Genomic DNA, 18,532 nt, shown 5'->3' with positions numbered 1-18,532 from the left:
TTAACTATAGTTTTTAGTTTTTTAACTGGCTAACCGTAAGCCGCTTCCATACAACACAGATTCAGTTTCAAAGCAGCTTTACAGATAAACAGGAAAATAATGATCAATAATGCAAACATAAATCAATTCTGCTATAAAGCAGATCTAAAAACACAACAGTGTCATTGTTCAGCTGAAGTCAGTTCAGTTCAATATCTGTGTGAAGATCATCATCTATGAACGTCAATGTTATTGTTACGGTCACCAAATCCCAGCATGCACTGCAGTCACTGGTGCTGAGAACGGGTCCTGTTACATCATCAGTTCATTTTGTCTTATTTATGGTATTATGACTTATATCTGTCACTGCAGTTGTACTTAAAATACATTGAAGTGCATCAGTTTGCATCTGGTGTGATGCTTTATATAAATATAAAGTATAAAAAATATTAACATTTTCAAACATTTTAAACTATTCTAAATAGCGTTTGAAAGTATTTAGTTTGCTTGTTATTCTGTCAATCATTATGCATGAATATATGAACAGCTGCTGCCTCAGTATTCATGTTTCTGAACTCGAGTTATATGATAATATACATATGAACATATGAGGATTTCACTGGCAAGATTTACTCAAATGTGTCAATACTTTATCTTGTCTTACATATTATAAACATGAATTTTTTTAAATGTTTTATTGTATGACTCATTTAATGGTTAAGTATTGAATTTATAATCATAATAATTACTTTGGGATTTACAGTACAGTAGAATTTTTCTTAAAAATATATATTTGTGCATGTAATATTTGATATAGCACACACACACACACACACAATTATTACACAATAATTTATCCAATTGACTCTAATATGCAGAAGCAGAAAAAAATAGAGCAGAAAACGGCACCATCTTGTAAAAAAAAAGTATTTATTTATTTATTTAAAGTCTTGCCAACAGAACAAAAGTCTATTAACAAAGACTGCATCATTTTATAGTTAAATGGCCCTGTGATAAAAAAAAAAAATTGGCAGTTTTAATGGATTTCAATGCGGAAATTTTTGTCCTTAAGGTCCTGAGTGTAAATATTTTGTATACCCAGTGATTTATGAAAGGAAATAAGAAAATTCCAATAAAAATTCAATTTAAAATTCAATTAAAATGAAAACCTTAAAGAGACACGAGGGTTAAGTTGGCTCTACATTTTACATTGAAGTGATTGATCAATGAGACGCTTTGATTACAGAGTTATTATTGAAGCAAAATTTGCAAAACTGTATTAATCCAGAAGCAGAATCAGATTTAACTGTGATTTTCTGCTGTAATAAACAGTTTAACTGGTAAGATCTTCAGAGGGGAAGTTCTGCAGCGATTATATAAGAATGGAAAGACAGTTTCTGTGAAGGATGTCCTGAATGTGCGCAGACAGTCTTTAGTTACAGGATCAGAGAATGACACTGTTCCTCTGTCACAGTCCAGCCGAACTCTCACACGCTGGAGCTTCTGTTTAACAGTAAAGACAGTGGCGGGTTGCTCTGGGGATTGTGAGATGTATTTGCTGTTCATGTAACACACACACCAGACATTAGAGTCAAAGAAAACCTCTCCCTTCCTCTGGTTTGATGCTGTGGTTATTCCAAGAATCCAGCGTGTATTGTCTCCAACCTCCACATCCCAGCAGTGTGTTCCTGAGTTAAAGCCCTCAGATCCCAGGACACATGGATAATAGTCAATCCTCTCTGGATTATCAGGAAGTGTTTTATCATCATCACTGTACGACACACTGGTCAGATCAGCAGAGAGTGTGAGACGAGGATTTGCTGTGTTTGGATCCAGAGTCAACGGCGCTGCAGAGAGAATAACATCAGATTAGAGGATGAGATATGATGTATTTAAATGTAAATGTAAAACACACATAAAGACTTTGTTGAAAGAGATCATAAATCCTGCTATCATAACAGTCTCTCAGCAGAAGTGGAAAGAGGAATAAAATATTCTATGAAATATTCAATGAAATTTTATTAAGTACAAGTAAAATTACCGGTCTAAAAATCTATGAAAGTAAAAGTAAAAAGCTCATTTAAAAAGTACTCAGAGAAAAAGTTAGTGAGTTTTCTCCAGCGTGTGTGTGTGTGTGTGTGTGTGTGTGTGTGTGTGTGTGTGTGTGTGTGTGTGTGTGTGTGTGTGTGTGTGTGTGTGTGTGTGTGTGTGTGTGGTGGGGGACACTCCTGTGACGTGTGACATTTTCACAGTATGATAACGTCTCAGAAAATATCTGGTATTAATCAATTATTAAATAAAAAAACAGTATTATTAAATTATGTTTATTATTATGATCATCAGTTAAAATGACAGTTAAATTAATAAAAACTGTTTTTCTTGGTTGTACAAATGCTTTTATTATAACCTGGAAAACATTTGTTTGTTTTGTTTATTAAAATTTCAATAAAACATGTATAATCAACTAAATTCAATAATTGATAATGAATTAGATTCACAACTTATTTTTTTTTACATTAATAATTTATTCAAATGTTAATTCAATGTATTTCATACAGAAAAGTTTCTTTTTATGATTTAATACAAATATATTATAAAAAACAGTGGTAATCACATGAAAAATTATCCTTTTAATTTTTGGGGAAGAGCTGAAAAACAGATTTACTAAATTAAACCATGGACTAAAAAATATATTCTTTAAATAAAATTAATTATTATGGTTGCTTTGTGCATTTTCATGACTGGATTCTGGAAATCATTCGGCCTTAAGTTATGAACGGGACACGGGTCATTACTGGGATTCGGTAATATTTAAACTTGGATTTTTGTTTTTTTAAACTACATATGATTTTTTTTCATATTTTTTCAAAATCATATTTTCCCACCTCAGGCACATAAGAGCTTTTATTAATTTCAGTGTTTTTTAGATTTAAACATTTTATTCTCAACCCTGTAACGGACCAAATGGACTTTGTTTAAAGAGGATTTTACACAAAACTTGCTATAAAACAAACATCTGCTCATGTGTCCCTCATAACAACTTAATACAAATGTAACATTTATGATACTTTTCACATTTTTGGGGGGCTGAAGTTAAAAATAGGCAAATTGTGTGTCTGTGGTCTCTTTATATTTATAAAAATATATAGTAAATTATGATGTTTAACTAAAACCACAATTGTATTGTGTTTGTCCTGAACATGTCGGTGGTAATCAGCAAGAAATGCCTTCATTTTTAATTGCCTTCCATATTTCATCCAAAAATATTAATGTGACAAGGTTGATAAAAGTGTGACGAGGTTGAAGACTGTAAACGGTTTGAAGGGAGGCATTGTCTTCACTTTTATATCTTTTTTTCTTTTTTTCTTTCTCATATTGTGCCCTTCTTTCTGGATCAACATCTGCATAACACTGTCTTTCTGCTGCTGATCTGGCGGCCATTTCTGAGATAAGATGTTTGTCAGTGTTTAAGTCGACACATTACATCAATTTCTTTTTTTATTAAAATTATCCATAAAATTATGTTGATTCATAAATTAAGTGAAAAATGTATCAACCCTGTCACAAGTTTTCAACCCCGAAATAATGAGAAATATACAGATATGTGAGGTTGAGGTTTCCTGCACAAAATGGCCACTGCTCGTCTTGTAGTGTAAGAGAGTAGACCATATATGCACTGTAAAAAAATGCGCTGTAAAATAACAGTAATTTACTGGCAGCTGGGGTGCCAGCAAAGTACTGTTAATTTACAGCCCTTTACCGTTATTATACAGCTCTCCTTTTTTACAGTATGTTACTGTAAAAATACAATGGAAGGTAACTCGTAACATTTGGGAAACCGATTGCTTCAAACAGTTCAAGTTTAAAAACGAGTATTTATACCAAGGGCGAAATTGTCAATCACACATTGGGGGGGACAGCTGTGGGACTTTTTGTGTTGGCGCATGCACACATTTTTTTAATCAAAATAAAATAAACGTCAGAGTCCGAATGTTTGTAATTGTATAACACAACAAGGAATTTTATTACATCGGATCGTCAAACCAACGTATACTCACCCTGTAATGATTACAGCATCGGCATCAATTACAAGCCTGAATTGACAACAAAGCGGCCATGATCTCTCTCTTATATTCTTCTATAAACATATAGTGGCTATAAACATTTTTATTAAATTACTGTTACAGGATAACAATTTTCTAATATCAAGTCTTGAGCAATGATAGTAAAACAGTTATGTACTAATCAGGGTATCTGCACATTTTTTTAAGTCAAATTTAAGGCTTTTTAAGACCTTTTTAAGACCTGAAGAAATCAAAATTAATACTGTACATTAGGGGTGTGCAATATTAACAAAAATATATCTCTATATTTTCAAAGTTTTGTTGATAATACCATTAGATGATATTTTACTGATTTTGTACTGGTACCCTGGCTGGTTTAGGCCTGTTGTTTGCATTTACATTTGCATTGTTGACAGCAGACTCAAGAAGATATTCATATTTAACATTCTATGCAGTGGTCAGTTTACAGTAGTGACTGAAATTAAAATTTTTATTAAGGGGCAATATTTGCCACCTTAAATTGATTTCCAGGGACATTTTCACCTAAATATGGAAATTATTTCTAAACGTATTTAGAGGTATGCATCACCTTTTATGTCAAATTCTAACATTCAAATTAAATTCTATTAGAATAACACAGTACCACTGTTAAATTAAATAATTAAATTAAAATCCATCCTTGCAGTGCAGAGGTGACACAGAAGCGGCATCCGAACTGGCATTACTATATATTTACACTTAATGTGCAATTGCATAAATAAAGCTATTCATTAAATATGAAACTAAACCCGCCAGTAGGTGGCAGTAAGTCACTGTCTTAATAAGCGAGTTGTTGGAGTTTTATTCAACCGATTTGCCGATTCATTCATTGAATCAAATGATTCCTTCAAAACGCGGATTTCAGTAAAAAAAAAAAAAATCGCTGTCTGTTGGACTACAGCAGTGTTGGGTGTAACTAATTACTAAGTAATTAGTTACTGTACTGTGTACTTTAATTACTTTTTCCTCTAAAAAGTAAAGTAAGGGATTACTCTTAATTTTTCTGTAATTTAATTACAGTTACTTCTAATGTAATTGAGCTAAATACTGTGTATAGATCAATCCGATCTCACGGCAATTTGTATGACTGGTATTAACTAGAACAATTCTATATAAAACAATAGTGGGTTTAACATCAATTTATTGTCTGATGTAAAAAGTATATGTTTATTATTTAACCTTCTCCCTTTAAATTTTTTGGTCAGTTTAAGGATAATTCATGCAATTTTATAGAATTTATTTGGAAGAATTAAAACCGTTTCATGTCTATCCTTGTATTATTCAGATGGTTGAGGTTGATATGGGATTTAGAAAGTAATTACAAGTAATTAAATACTTTTTAGAGTGAGTAATTAGTACAGTAATCTAATTACACTGTTGAAGAGGTAATTAGTAACTAGTAATTAATTACTTTTTTAGAGTAACTTACCCAACACTGGACTACAGTTTCATTATGAAATTCTCGTCGGTGAAATAAAGGGGGAAACAAACAATATTGTGTATAAAAAGTAACACACAAATGTTAACTTTATTGTTAATTTAACCGTTGTATAAAATAAATACAGTTTGTAGGCCAATGTAGGCTCATACAGTAGGTCCTATTTTCAAAATGCTGTATTTAAAAAAAAAAAAAAATAGGAAGAATATTTTTGCATCACAATTAAATTCTTGACACATCTTGACAGGGCGCTTGACAGGGCAGAGAGAGAGAGAGAGAGAGGGAGAGAGAGAGAGAGAGAGAGAGAGCCCCGGCCGCGCGCGCGCACTCACCCGAGCGCTGTCTGCTCTCTCTCTCTCTCTCCCTCGCGCATATTAATCAAAATCAATTGATACGATGGTATCGAGAGAAAAAACGTGCAGTTACGTTAGCTAGCTGTCGGCTATAGCTTGTCAATAGTCCCTCCCATTCATACAAGCTGTATGTGTATAGTATTACAGTCGAAATTCACAAATTCTACAATTCGAAATTCTAGTGAAATTCATCGTTATCTAAGGGATTATGTCAGCCAAATACAGGATATTTACCATTCAGATATATGTGCCTAATGTCTTTCAGATTTCGCGCTCCTAGCTCTTCTTCTGTTTGTTTTTTTCCTAACTCACTGACGGTGCACGAGCTACTAAAGGTATAGGGAAAACATGACATGGATTTCAGGAGAAATAGGTTTTTGTTCATGTAGCCTACTATACATTAACAAAAACCTATTTCTCCTGAAATCCATGTCATGTTTTCCCTATACTTTAGTAGCTCGTGCACCGTCACAGTGAGTTAGGAGAAACCAAACAGAAGAAGAGTTAGGAGCGCAAAATCTGTAAGTAAGGCCAGTCGAATGGATTTGGGAAATAGACCGGCCGGGATTTTATATTTTCGGACATCGATATTTCCCGCATAATCAATCATACAGTATGATCAAATATTGGGGGGGACAAATTGTCCTTCTTTGAATATTGGGGGGGACGTGTCCCCCTGTCCCCCCATACAATTACGCCTATGATTTATACTGATAGTACTGTGAACTTACTTAGAGTCCACTGAAATGATTATATCTCTTAATATAATACTGCAAACATCTAATGTGTAATCGTGAATGAATTACAAACATGACATTAACTAGAATCTTTGCAATTTGCATTTAGCAAACAGTAGCACACATGTATGTGCTAAAGTATTTAGCAACGAGATTGTCACTGCATCAGCAACTACAGTTACTGCTTTTAAATAAAGTAACGGGCAGCATAACATTAGTGTTACTCTGCTCATCTTTGACTGAAGCACAGGCTCTACTCTCCAGCACAATGGTGACCCACAAAACTAATGAATTAAACTAAAAGATCTCTCCTGTATGATCTTGTGCAAAACACATAAAACACTTCAGTTGAATATTTACTCTCTTTATCAGTTATTGACTTCGCATAACTTTTTTCTATGAACTTTTACTAATATTTCAGTGAAATTAACTTATTTTGTATAGTAAATCTGACTGTTAAATTTTACAGAATATTGCTGTTTATCCTTGATTTTACGGTAATATACTGGCAGCTGGGGTGCCAGTAAAATGCTGTTTTTCTACAGTTTTATGCCGTAAATTAATTTACAGTTGATTACCGTTAAATTACTCTTCACTCTGTTTTTTTTTTTAATTGACACATTTAACCCTTTAAACCCCACTGCAAAATCTTCAGTTTTAAATGAACACTTGTATGTCCACACTACAGGGTGTTGGAGTAACACTGAAGCAGTGTTGAAGTTAATTATATAATTCAGTGATTAATTAACTGATGATTGAGCATTAGTGATGAACACCTGACAAGGACAGAGGAACAACAAGAAGATAAAAAAAGCGAAACACAAGAACTACAACTTACTTCAGCCACAGAAGACATGGAATCTCTGAAGATCTCAGCAGAGAAGGATTAAACAACTCTAAAAAAAATAGCATTACCAGCTTCACTTATTATTAACCAGATTGACTTAATTCATTTTTTCATACATCTACTGAAATTCCTATTGAGAATTAACAGAGGTTTAGATGTTGTTTTGGTTCATTTGACATTACCATTATGGGGATCAGTGTATGCTTTAGTTGGGCTCCTGACCCTTGACTTTAACATTAGTTTTAATTTGGTTGCTTTAACTGTGTCTGTATAAGACACATTTGTTGTGGCAGAAGCAAAGCCAACAAAAATGATATCAAGTGTTGCTGGTTATGTTTTGAATATTATATCATCACATAATGTTTGTCTCACTGATCTCAATTAGTTTCTAATCACTTATCAAAAATGTCTTTATCAATACAACTTAATTTAGTATTACTACACTGTGAAACTACAGCAAAAGACCAAGCACTGCTACGCAATCAGTTGTGAAGGATTTTTAAACTCATCATTCATTAAAAAATTTTGAACTATGGTTTCAGTTAGACACACACAGACATCAAGAATCAGCCAATGAATCTCAACAATGGTGACAATCAACAAAAAAGAAAAACCTAAAATCTGAACATCATACGCTTCTAAAAGTCAACACAAAATCAACAGCAAAAATAAAAGCAAAAAGCACAAATTTAAGAAAATAACCAGAGAATTCAGATGGATAATTTATTCATGCTGCAATGCATGCTGGGAGTCATGGCTGATTTTTTTTGTACTATGCTGGTACCCAACATGCATTGCAGCATAAAACTTATGATTGTCACCATTGTTGAGATTCATACTCCAATTCTTGATGTCTGTTTGTGTGTCTGGCTGATCTGGAAATTCAAAATGTTCTTGGTATAAAGTCTTTTAAAATCAGTCATATTTTCTAAATGGCAAATATCTGAAAAATGTAATTCTGTAAAATTACAGTATCACCAAAATCAAAAATATAAACCATTAATAATAACATTAGACAACAAATGAGATCACTGAATTGGGCCACTATGTGATGTTTGAGACCGTTAACTAACAGCCATAATCATCTGATCCTGTATTCTTTCAGCTTTTTTGCCATTGCAAATGTATTTTAAAGACACAGCCAAAGAAAAACAAATGTTCAAAGGTCAAGAGTCCAACTAAAGCAAACACTAATCACCATCATGGTAACATCAAATGAAAATAAAATGACATCTAAACCTCTGCCACCTTTCAATAAGTCCTTCTGTAAACATACATAAAGTCTGGTTAATAATAAGTGAATCTGGTAATGCTTTTTGTGGAGTTGTTTAATCCTCCTCTGCTAAGATCTTTTGCTAAGATTTCATTAATTTTATCTTGATTTCATATTTTTTCTGTTCTTCTTGTTCCTCTTTCCTTCAATGATTCTGATTGTTAACAGCAGGTGTTCCTCAGTATCTCAATTAACTTCGAAAATTAACTGAATTAACTATGAAATTATTCACTCAGTCAAGTGGACTATATTAGTGAGGCAATAGTGAATGAGGGTATAGGGTGGTGATTTGGAACACAGCCTCTGAGTGTCGACTTTGAGCGCTGTTAATTCACAGTATATTCCTGTAGGCTAGTTTCTCGAAAACGACAAATATCACCCAGAATGCATTTTTTACGGTATATTACTGTTTTAATGAAAAACAGTATGTTACTGTAACATAGTACAGTAATAGTACGTTTTTTTACAGAATTTTTTTACAGTGTGGCAGCAATGAAACAAGTACATTGTGTATACTTATGGATTAAAATAACATTTTGAAAAATAATAATTTTCCATCTTCATTTGTATGTGATGGGGTTGAGTTAAGCTTGACAGTACACCCCCTTGACTCATTAATATAGGCCTCAAAAATAATTATTATAGGCGAGAATAGTTGGCGTGACGGGGCTGACATCACTTTATAGTCAGTTTTTTATCAAATATCTTTTTTTTTTCCCTTTTTTTTTTACAAGTAACAAGTAAACGTACAACATTGCTAAACAAATTTGACTGTAGTAGGCCTCAAAAATATTAATTAAAAGTATGATACTACTTACCATCTTATGCAACACTGTTAAAAAGACCTGAATGATGTCATTTCTGGTAAATTATGTCACAAATGGGTGAAAATTATTATAAATGATTATAGGCGGAGAATAGTTGGCGTGACGGGGTTCAGACTGATCGACATCACTTTATAGTCCGTTTTTCAACAAATATCTTTCTTTCTTTTTTACAAGAAGTAACACAAATAAATACTTACAACATTGCCAACAAAATTTGACACTGTGTACATTTTGTTAAATATTTTCTAAGAACAAATTCAGTGAGGTACCAGAGAAGGGACCTGACAAAATGCTTAGTTTACAATAGAAATAAGACATTATTTTATGATAAAAATTATTTAAATGCAATATAATGGGCATACCAAATTATTGTGGAAAGCTTTTAATATTTCATTTTGGTGAACCACCACTTTAAAAAGTCTGGGGGAATAGACTTTTCATTATGAGTTCGCTGTATGATCTGATGATTTCCTGAAATACAGTTCAGATTCACTTAGTTCAAGTGATTATTAAATATATTTCTATTAAATGTTGATGTTGTGTGTGTTTCTATCTGCACTATCTTCTGCACTGGTGTCAGATCTGCTGAGACTCACTGTGTTGGACAGTTTCCAGCATCTTCTTCCCGACTCTGAACGGCAGGTTACCCAGATAACGCGACACAGGAATCAAAGCTCCAGAACTCATCCGTGGATCCGGCTGTGAGATCTGGACTCTGAGGAACATTCAGGAGTCAGAACTGCAGTGAGTTTGAGTTCAGATCCACTGAGAGAAGAGATACGAGCAGCTCACTTACCTTTCCATTGAGGCGTTAAAGTTCTGGAAAATATAGAGTTTGAAAACATTTTAATATCTTATCAAACACTCTCACTGTCAATGAGTCTCTCTATACAAGTTGTTTTCTGCACAGAGAATGAAGCCAGAGTGATTTGTCACCTTTAGAAACGAGACGTCGTTGTCTTTCATCATCTCCTCCATGTCTCTGAGTGTGTGTGAAAGAGCTGAGATGTGTGTGTTCATCTCCTCCAGCTTCTCCTTCATCCTCTGCTTCTTCTGCTCCTCTTCCTCTCTCAGTGCAGTGACTGCAGCTTCTTCTTCGTCTCTGAGAAACTGATGAAGCTTCTCAAACTCTTCTTTAATCTGACGCTCTGTGTGCACAGCTTGAGCCTGAAATCACATCACATTCACTTCACTGTGATCACACACTCCACTAATGCCAATAATAAACTCTGTGTGTGTGAATGTTGAGTATTTAACTCTTTATTCATTCTCACCGTGATGTGTTGAATTGTTTTATCACACTTTTTCTTCATTTCTTCTCCATGTTTGAGCTTGTTTTGTAGGGACGTCAGCGCTGTATTAAATTCCTCCTACAGGTGCGCACAAAAAGTATTATCGTCGTGATAAACTGATGGTTGAGCCACTAAAGTCACTTGGACTATTTTAAACCATCCATCCATCCATCCATCCATATTCTTCCGCTTATCCGGGGCCGGGTCGCGGGGGCAGCAGTCTAAGCAGAGATGCCCAGACTTCCCTTTCCCTAGACACTTCCTCCAGCTCTTCCGGGGGGACACCGAGGCGTTCCCAGGCCAGCCGGGAGACATAGTCTCTCCAGCGTGTCCTAGGTCTTCCCCGGGGTCTCCTCCCGGTGGGACGTGCCCGGAACACCTTCCCGGGAAGGCGTCCAGGAGGCATCCGGAACAGATGCCCGAGCCACCTCAGCTGACCCCTCTCGATGTGGAGGAGCAGCGGCTCTACTCTGAGCTCCTCCCGAGTAACTGAGCTCCTCACCCTATCTCTAAGGGATCGCCCAGCCACCCTGCTGAGAAAGCTCATTTCGGCCGCCTGTATCCGGGATCTTGTCCTTTCGGTCATGACCCAAAGCTCATGACCATAGGTGAGAGTAGGAACGTAGATTGACCGGTAAATCAAGAGCTTCGCCTTGCGGCTCAGCTCTTTCTTCACCACGACAGAACGGTACATCGACCGCATTACTGCAGAAGCTGCACCGATCCGTCTGTCAATCTCCCGTTCCATCCTTCCCTCACTTGTGAACAAAACCCCAAGATACTTAAACTCCTCCACTTGAGGCAGGAACTCTCCACCAACCTGAAGTAGGCAAGCCACCTTTTTCCGACTGAGGACCATGGCCTCGGATTTGGAGGTGCTGATTTTCATCCCAGCCGCTTCACACTCGGCTGCAAACCGTCCCAGTGCATGCTGAAGGTCCTGGTCTGAAGGGGCCAACACGACAACGTCATCTGCAAAGAGCAGAGACGAAATCGTGTTGTTCCCAAACCAGACACCCTCCGGCCCCTGGCTGCGACTAGAAATTCTGTCCATAAAAATTATGAACAGAACCGGCGACAAAGGGCAGCCCTGCCGGAGTCCAACATGCACCGGGAAGAAGTCTGACTTACTGCCGGCAATGCGATCCAAGCTCCTGCTTCGGTCGTACAGGGACCGGACAGCCCTTAGCAAAGGACCCCGGACCCCATACTCCCGGAGCACCCTCCATTATTTTAATGCTATTTAAACTATTATTTTTTGACTATTTGACTATTTTAAACATTATTTTTAATAACTTTCTGGGCCGGCAAGTTTCAATCCCATAGAAGAAGTGATCCAGCGCTCAGATTTAATCAGAAATATCTTAATTTGTGTCCCGAAGATGAAGGAAAGTCTTACGGGTTTGGAACGACATGAGAATGAGAAATTACTGACTGAACTTTCATTTTTGGGTGAACTAACCCTTTAAACATTGTATGTTTGAATGTTTTTTATTGTTATTATTATTATTTTATTATATGTCGACTGGGTCATTCTCAGGAAGCATTTGTGCCTGAAATGGCAGAACATGTATATATTTTAATTATATAATCTGGAAATGATGGACATCAAAAAATCATGTTTTCATCAAACAAATGTGTTTTTTGCCAATTCTTAAGTATTAAATCCATGCAGTTTTAAATATTTAGCTGTGCAAATACAAATACAGGAAGTGAAAGTATGTTAGTATCAGTCACTTTTAGGTGTGTCTTAAATCACATATTATTATTGAAAAAATATCAATAACTCATGACATTTCTATTTGTTTTAAACATGTTTTGTGCAGATACTGTTACATTTAAGAAGATTTGAACATCAGAGGGGTTTTCTGAAGTGTATATCAGTAAATCATAGAGATTTAGTCTGAGTAAAAATAAATACTGGTCTATTGTTTACACAAATAATACTGTTTCCATGCTTAGCACTGTATTTATGAAATGAGAGACATTAGTCTTACCTTGTGAGATGAAAGCACTTCACTGATGGGTCTGAATGTGTGGTTGGTGTGTTTCTCTGAGTCTCTGCACACGAAACACACAGGCTGTTTGTCCTCCAGACAGAAGAGTTTGAGTTTCTCACTGTGTAAACTGCAGATCTCCTCAGATCCTGATGAACGTTTCTCATTTCTCTCCTTTATCAATGAATCACACAAGTTTTTTAACACAAGATTAACTGGAGGATGATCATTTGAGGATCTTCTCCTGCAGACAGGACACTCCTGAGTTTCCTTAGTTTTCCAGAACTGTTGTAGACACTCTTTACAAATACTGTGACTACAGGACAGAAAAACAGGAACCTTGAAGATGTCATAGCAAACAGGACAAGAAAGCTCTTCCACAGATTTTGAATCCATTTCCTCGTCTTGTAAAATATCCAATAATCCACTATTTACTTTTACTTTCTTAACCTTGGTTAACCTTACTTAACAACTCGTTTTAGCTTTCAGTAAAAATGAAGGGTAGAAATAATGACTAGTCACGTCCTGGTAGGTTTTGTAAGAGGGTGGAGTTTCTGATGATCTTTTGGAGCTTCAGGTGTCGGTTGCATAAACTGCTGAAACTGGTCTTACACGTTAGCTATTTAATTTTTTTTCTTTAACCCTTTCATGCATAGATGTCACTACAGTCAACAGCTATTCAAAAAGCATTTTCTTACATTTGTATGGGTTTTTAATTCATAGTTGTACATAAACCTCTACAGTGGACCCTGGTGCATCATCCTATACATTGCGAACCAAGTGGCAAACCGTTGTGTGCTGATTTTACGTCTGGATTTCATAGCTTTGTAAGATAAAATCATACTAGACCTGATAATTATTTTGGTATATAATCATATCAATATTAAAAAGTAGAAAAAAAGTAGCATTAAAAAGTTTATTTCAACTAATAGTCTTGTCAGACTACCATTACAATTGAATAAAATAAAATGATATTGTTAATACTGTATTAAGGCTAAATCGTACTATGGCTATACTCTTAATAAAAAAAGGGAGTAAGCACTTACATTCTTATTTTAAGAGGTGTTCTGAGTAAATTATTTGTTTGAAACACTTTACAATATGGTTTGCTAACTAACATGAACTAACCATGAGCAATACGCAATACATCTGTTCCTGTGTTTATTAATCTTTCTTAATCTTAGTTAATAAAAATACAGCTGTTCATTGTTTGTTCGTGTTAGTTCACAGTGCATTAACTAATGTTAACAAATACAACTTTTGATTTCAATATAACTGCCATTTTAACTGATGATAATACACATAATTGAATAATTTAATAAAAATGTTTATTTATTTAATAATTGATTAATACCAGATATTTTCTGAGATGTTATCATACTGTGAAAATCTCACCACGTCACACCCCTACACACGAACCCCTACAAATGCTTCATTCTGACTTGTGTTTATGGCATTTTGAATGAAGTGTTACATTTTGAAGGAGATGTGAGGCATTTTGTATTTTGTGTGTGCAGTTTTGGGAATTGTGTGTAGAGTTTTGAATAAAGGAGACATAGTTTTGAAACCGTGTGTAGGTAGTTGGAAAAAACTGTAATAAAATTTCATTGAATATTTCATAGAATATTTTATTCCTCTTTCCACCTCTGCTGAGAGACCACTGTTATGATAGCAGGATTTATGATCTCTTTCAACAAAGTCTTTAAAAGTGTTTTAGATTTACATTTAAATACATCATATCTCATCCTCTAATCTGATGTTATTGTAACCGTTTCCAGAAGGCCGGGGGTCAATAACCACACTCCGGAGGAGCCGACACCAAAAACCCAATCAGGCAGGACAACAAGTGATATAAAATCTCTTCTTTTTATTAATTAGTTAAAAACACTTAAAACAACATCGGGATAACTCCAGGTTCTGCTCCACTCCAGGGCGTCACACGTGGGCCTCAGACGAGGGGACTCTAGCCAGCGAGGGATCAAGGGGACCTGAGGCAGACAGCAATGAGAGGTAAGCAGCAGGTAAGTTACGGTGGCTAGCAAACTCTCTCCTTTGATCCAGGGCTTCTCAGTTCCTCGAACAGCAGCAAGTCGGACACAGCCGTCAGCAGACTTCTCCTCAGAATAATGATTCACAGGGACTCTCAGTTCATAGACCGGTGGCTAATTCGGGGTATTCCTCTTGCAGGGCAGAAGTAGACCCGACATTCGACGAGGGACTCGCCCCAGCATCCAGCAACTTCCTGTGTATACAGAACACGATCGTGAGTATGAATTCCAACCGTTACTAACCGGCTTTCTCCGTTCACAGGGCAGGCAGTGAGGATACGGCAGTCTCCAGGAAGAGAATCATCGGGCTGGGTCGGAATGACTGGGCTTTTTCTGTATCAGGTTTCAAGAGCGATCCCATAAAGCCCGGTTCCTTCCTCGATTTCTGAGACTCATAGCGAGAGAAACAATACACACTGCCAGCCAGCACAAGTCAGTATTCAGAATGTTCTTGGTAAATCCTCACAACATCACTTCTTCATAACTCAATGAAAAGTGCACTTAACTTATCTCCTTGACAACAGCATAGATCTTCAGCATTTATCACTCTGTTTTCTCGGTCCCATATGCCAGTCACTCACCCGTCTTTAATGTGTAAACATCCTCACACTTGTACTGTAGCTGTTGCTGCTTTCTGCTGTCCACTGACAAGAACGCCAAGGGAAACCCAAAGTGAACCACAAACTAACGAGAAGAACCCCTCTATGTCATCAAGCTTCTCCTTATATATCCCTCTTCCCGCATGTGCTAACCAATAACGGCCTGATTAGTGGTTACAGCTGGCGCTCGTCAATGTCGGCGGCCATGATGTGTCACCGGAACCGGAACGCTCCCCTGTGCAACAAATTCCGGTTTTTAAGGTTCCTAGTCATTTCACCCGGTGACACCCTCCCTCACCAATCCGTTCTTGTCCCAAGAACGGGGACCTGACTCCCATTCGCCGTACCTCACTCCCTGGGTCTCTCGTTGCGTAAGTCTAAGTGGCACAACAGGCTCCCCTCTCCTTGGCTCAGCCGCGGGGACTCTAGGAAACATAGCCCAACCCATTCAAGGCGGCCCAGGGGCCACTGGAGCTGGCGGGGCCTCGGACACTTGCCTCGGGTAGTTGGGACAAGGCCGAAGCAAGTTGCGATGCAATATCCTCACGGGCCCGGCTCTTCCCTCGGGACGAACGGCATAAAAGGGCTGATCAGGGCTCTGTCGTCGCTCTACCACATATGGTACGGTCTCCCACCGGTCGCTGAGCTTTCCCTTCCCTTGGGGCCGATTATTGCGCACCAGCACCCGCTCGCCAGTTGCAGCAGTTCCCAGTAGCAGATCCGTAGGCAAGCGTACATGCCTTCCAAACATCAGGTAAGTGGGAGCATATCCTATGGTGCTGTGGATGCTATTATTGTAAGCCTGTACCAAGGCAGAGAGGCTATCCGTCCACTGGCTCTTACGGTCCGCATCCAAGGTCCCCAACAAACTCAGCAGCGTCTGGTTAAAGCGCTCACACCCACCGTTGCCCTGCGGATGGTATGGAGTGGTGTGGGTCTTCCTACACCCGTACAGTTGGCACAGCTCCTGAATCACACGGGACTCAAAATTCGGCCCTTGATCCGAATGGAGGGTTTCGGGGCACCCAAAGGGCTGGAACACAGTTCTCCACAGGGCATTCGCTGTCGTGGTGGCCGTCTGATCCAGAGTCGGAATACTTTGTGAACAAATCCATCACCACCAGGATATTTTAAAAAGTTGACTTCAACTAAACTGGATTGTGAAATTAAAGTAGGTAAATAATTGAATTGAACAATATGATGACGCAAACAGACAAACAAAAAAACAGACAAAAAAATATATATCAGAGTCATTTCAAATAACGAAAACAATTACACAACACCATTCTGATCTATAAGATGGTAATGCCGGCATATTCAGGTAGTGATGTGTGCATGTGTGTCAAGTCCGTGTAATGAATTTACTGTCACCAAGCTTAGCTTGTGACAGGGTGACCTAGGATCCTGTGTCTACCAAGCACCGGACATTAACACCATTCACCTTGATCTCTACAAGTGGACAATGTCCCACCAGGCCGTCTCGTGGGGCTGAATTTACAGACGGGTCAATCCAGGGGGTCCCGACCACTTGACCCACTGTGGCCAGTCGTCCTAAAAAAAAACTTGCGAACTGCGACGAGAGCCGAACTGGCAGCTATATTGTCCAGGTTCTCCACAGTTATTACAGATCGGGCGCCCCTGCCCATCCCACTGGAACTTGGGACCGCTCGGCCGACCGGCACGTCTTCCTGGATCCCTTCCTCCATCAGAATAGGAGCGTTCTCAAGGCAAGGTCGGGGGCTCTGGCCGTCCATGGCGAAGCTCCCCCAGAAGTGTCTTAGACAACTCTGCCATCTCTTCGCGGACCTCCTTCATTAACCCTCTGGGGACCAAGGTGTTTTTTGGGCGCTTGGGATGTTTTGAAATGCCCTGACATTTGTGCTTTTTTCAGTTATTTATAAACATGTTAATGGCAAAGGTGTAAATTCACTCTATATATCACAAACGGGGCTACCATAATATGTGAGCAACATGTATGTACATGTTTGTATTTTTAAGAGAATAATGTTTATGCGTGGTTATTGAAAAAAACAAAAATGAAAGTTGCTGAAATAGACCACAAAACGCATACTAAATATGTGTTCCGAAGACTTTTGACTAATGGATGTTGTCGCTTCGAGTTCTGGCTTCAAAATGATGTGAAAAACATCCTGCCTAATCGTTCACATAAAACAATACATTGATTTAAACTTTGTAAGACCGTTTTTTTGTCAGAAGAGTTTTCTGCATGAAGTGGTAATGGTCCATCAATATTAATGAGATTCAGACCCAGGGTGTGACAGACAATGGCCCACCATGAGGCAAGCCTAAACAAAGAGATTCAAAGGTTTTGTTTTTCAATCTGTTTTATTGTAATTCCTCTATGTGGAGGAACTAAATGTTCAACTGAAGACACAAGTGAACATTACATGCCTGGCATTTCCAAGGTGTGTCCTGCCTTTTACCAAGCTGTCCAAAAGTCCAACTGTGCAAAAAGGAATATTTAGCAAAACTGCAATGGAAACAGTTTTTGCGCATTTACAGTCACCTGACTTAGAAGACGCGGTGTGTTTGGGATCTGTGTACGCAAATAATAATAACAATTATCATCATTATTAAAACATTTATTAGGCTACATATTTAGAGATGCTTTTATCCAAAAAAGGAACAAAGCAATTCGTAAAATGTCATTCATAATACGGGTTAGACAATAATAATACAGGGCTAAGATTATCACAAATAAACACAAGATTTTGACGCATATCCAAGGGTTTGTGTGGAGTGTGTAGCGCGCAATACATGGCACGGAGCCGCGGACGAGAACACTTGCATTTTCCTATCAACAGTGGAAACAACTTAAAATAGCCTACTCTTATCATTTCTGGTCATACAGAAAATAATAATACATTATTCGCAACTACTTTTATTTGTGTAAACTCACAATAACAAGAAAGCGTTGTGCTTTTGTAAAATAAAATAAAACAATCAGGCGCGCTTTCATGATCTCCGTGAACTGGAGCGCGAGAACAGAAACAAAATATAGCCTATGTAGGCTAAAGC

At 37.5% G+C, this 18,532-nt stretch overlaps 1 protein-coding gene across 1 annotated transcript; it reads right to left on the bottom strand.

The window, feature by feature from the left end:
- Positions 1–680: 680 nt before the first annotated feature.
- On the bottom strand, positions 681–13,390 carry LOC307007806 (zinc-binding protein A33-like). The gene is made up of 6 exons (XM_079630176.1): positions 12,847–13,390; positions 10,832–10,927; positions 10,494–10,724; positions 10,354–10,376; positions 10,154–10,272; positions 681–1,826 (listed from the first exon to the last, which is right to left on the bottom strand). Exons 1-6 carry the CDS (start codon positions 13,240–13,242, stop codon positions 1,282–1,284), a joined length of 1,410 nt encoding a protein of 469 aa, XP_079486302.1. The 5' UTR covers positions 13,243–13,390; the 3' UTR covers positions 681–1,281.
- Positions 13,391–18,532: the final 5,142 nt, after the last annotated feature.

The sequence above is a fragment of the Phoxinus phoxinus genome (genome assembly GCF_949152265.1).
Source record: "Phoxinus phoxinus genome assembly, chromosome: 12".
NCBI classification, from domain to species: domain Eukaryota; kingdom Metazoa; phylum Chordata; class Actinopteri; order Cypriniformes; family Leuciscidae; genus Phoxinus; species Phoxinus phoxinus.
The sequence above is the reverse complement of the archived record's forward strand: the minus strand, read 5'-3'. Positions and strand labels throughout refer to the sequence as shown.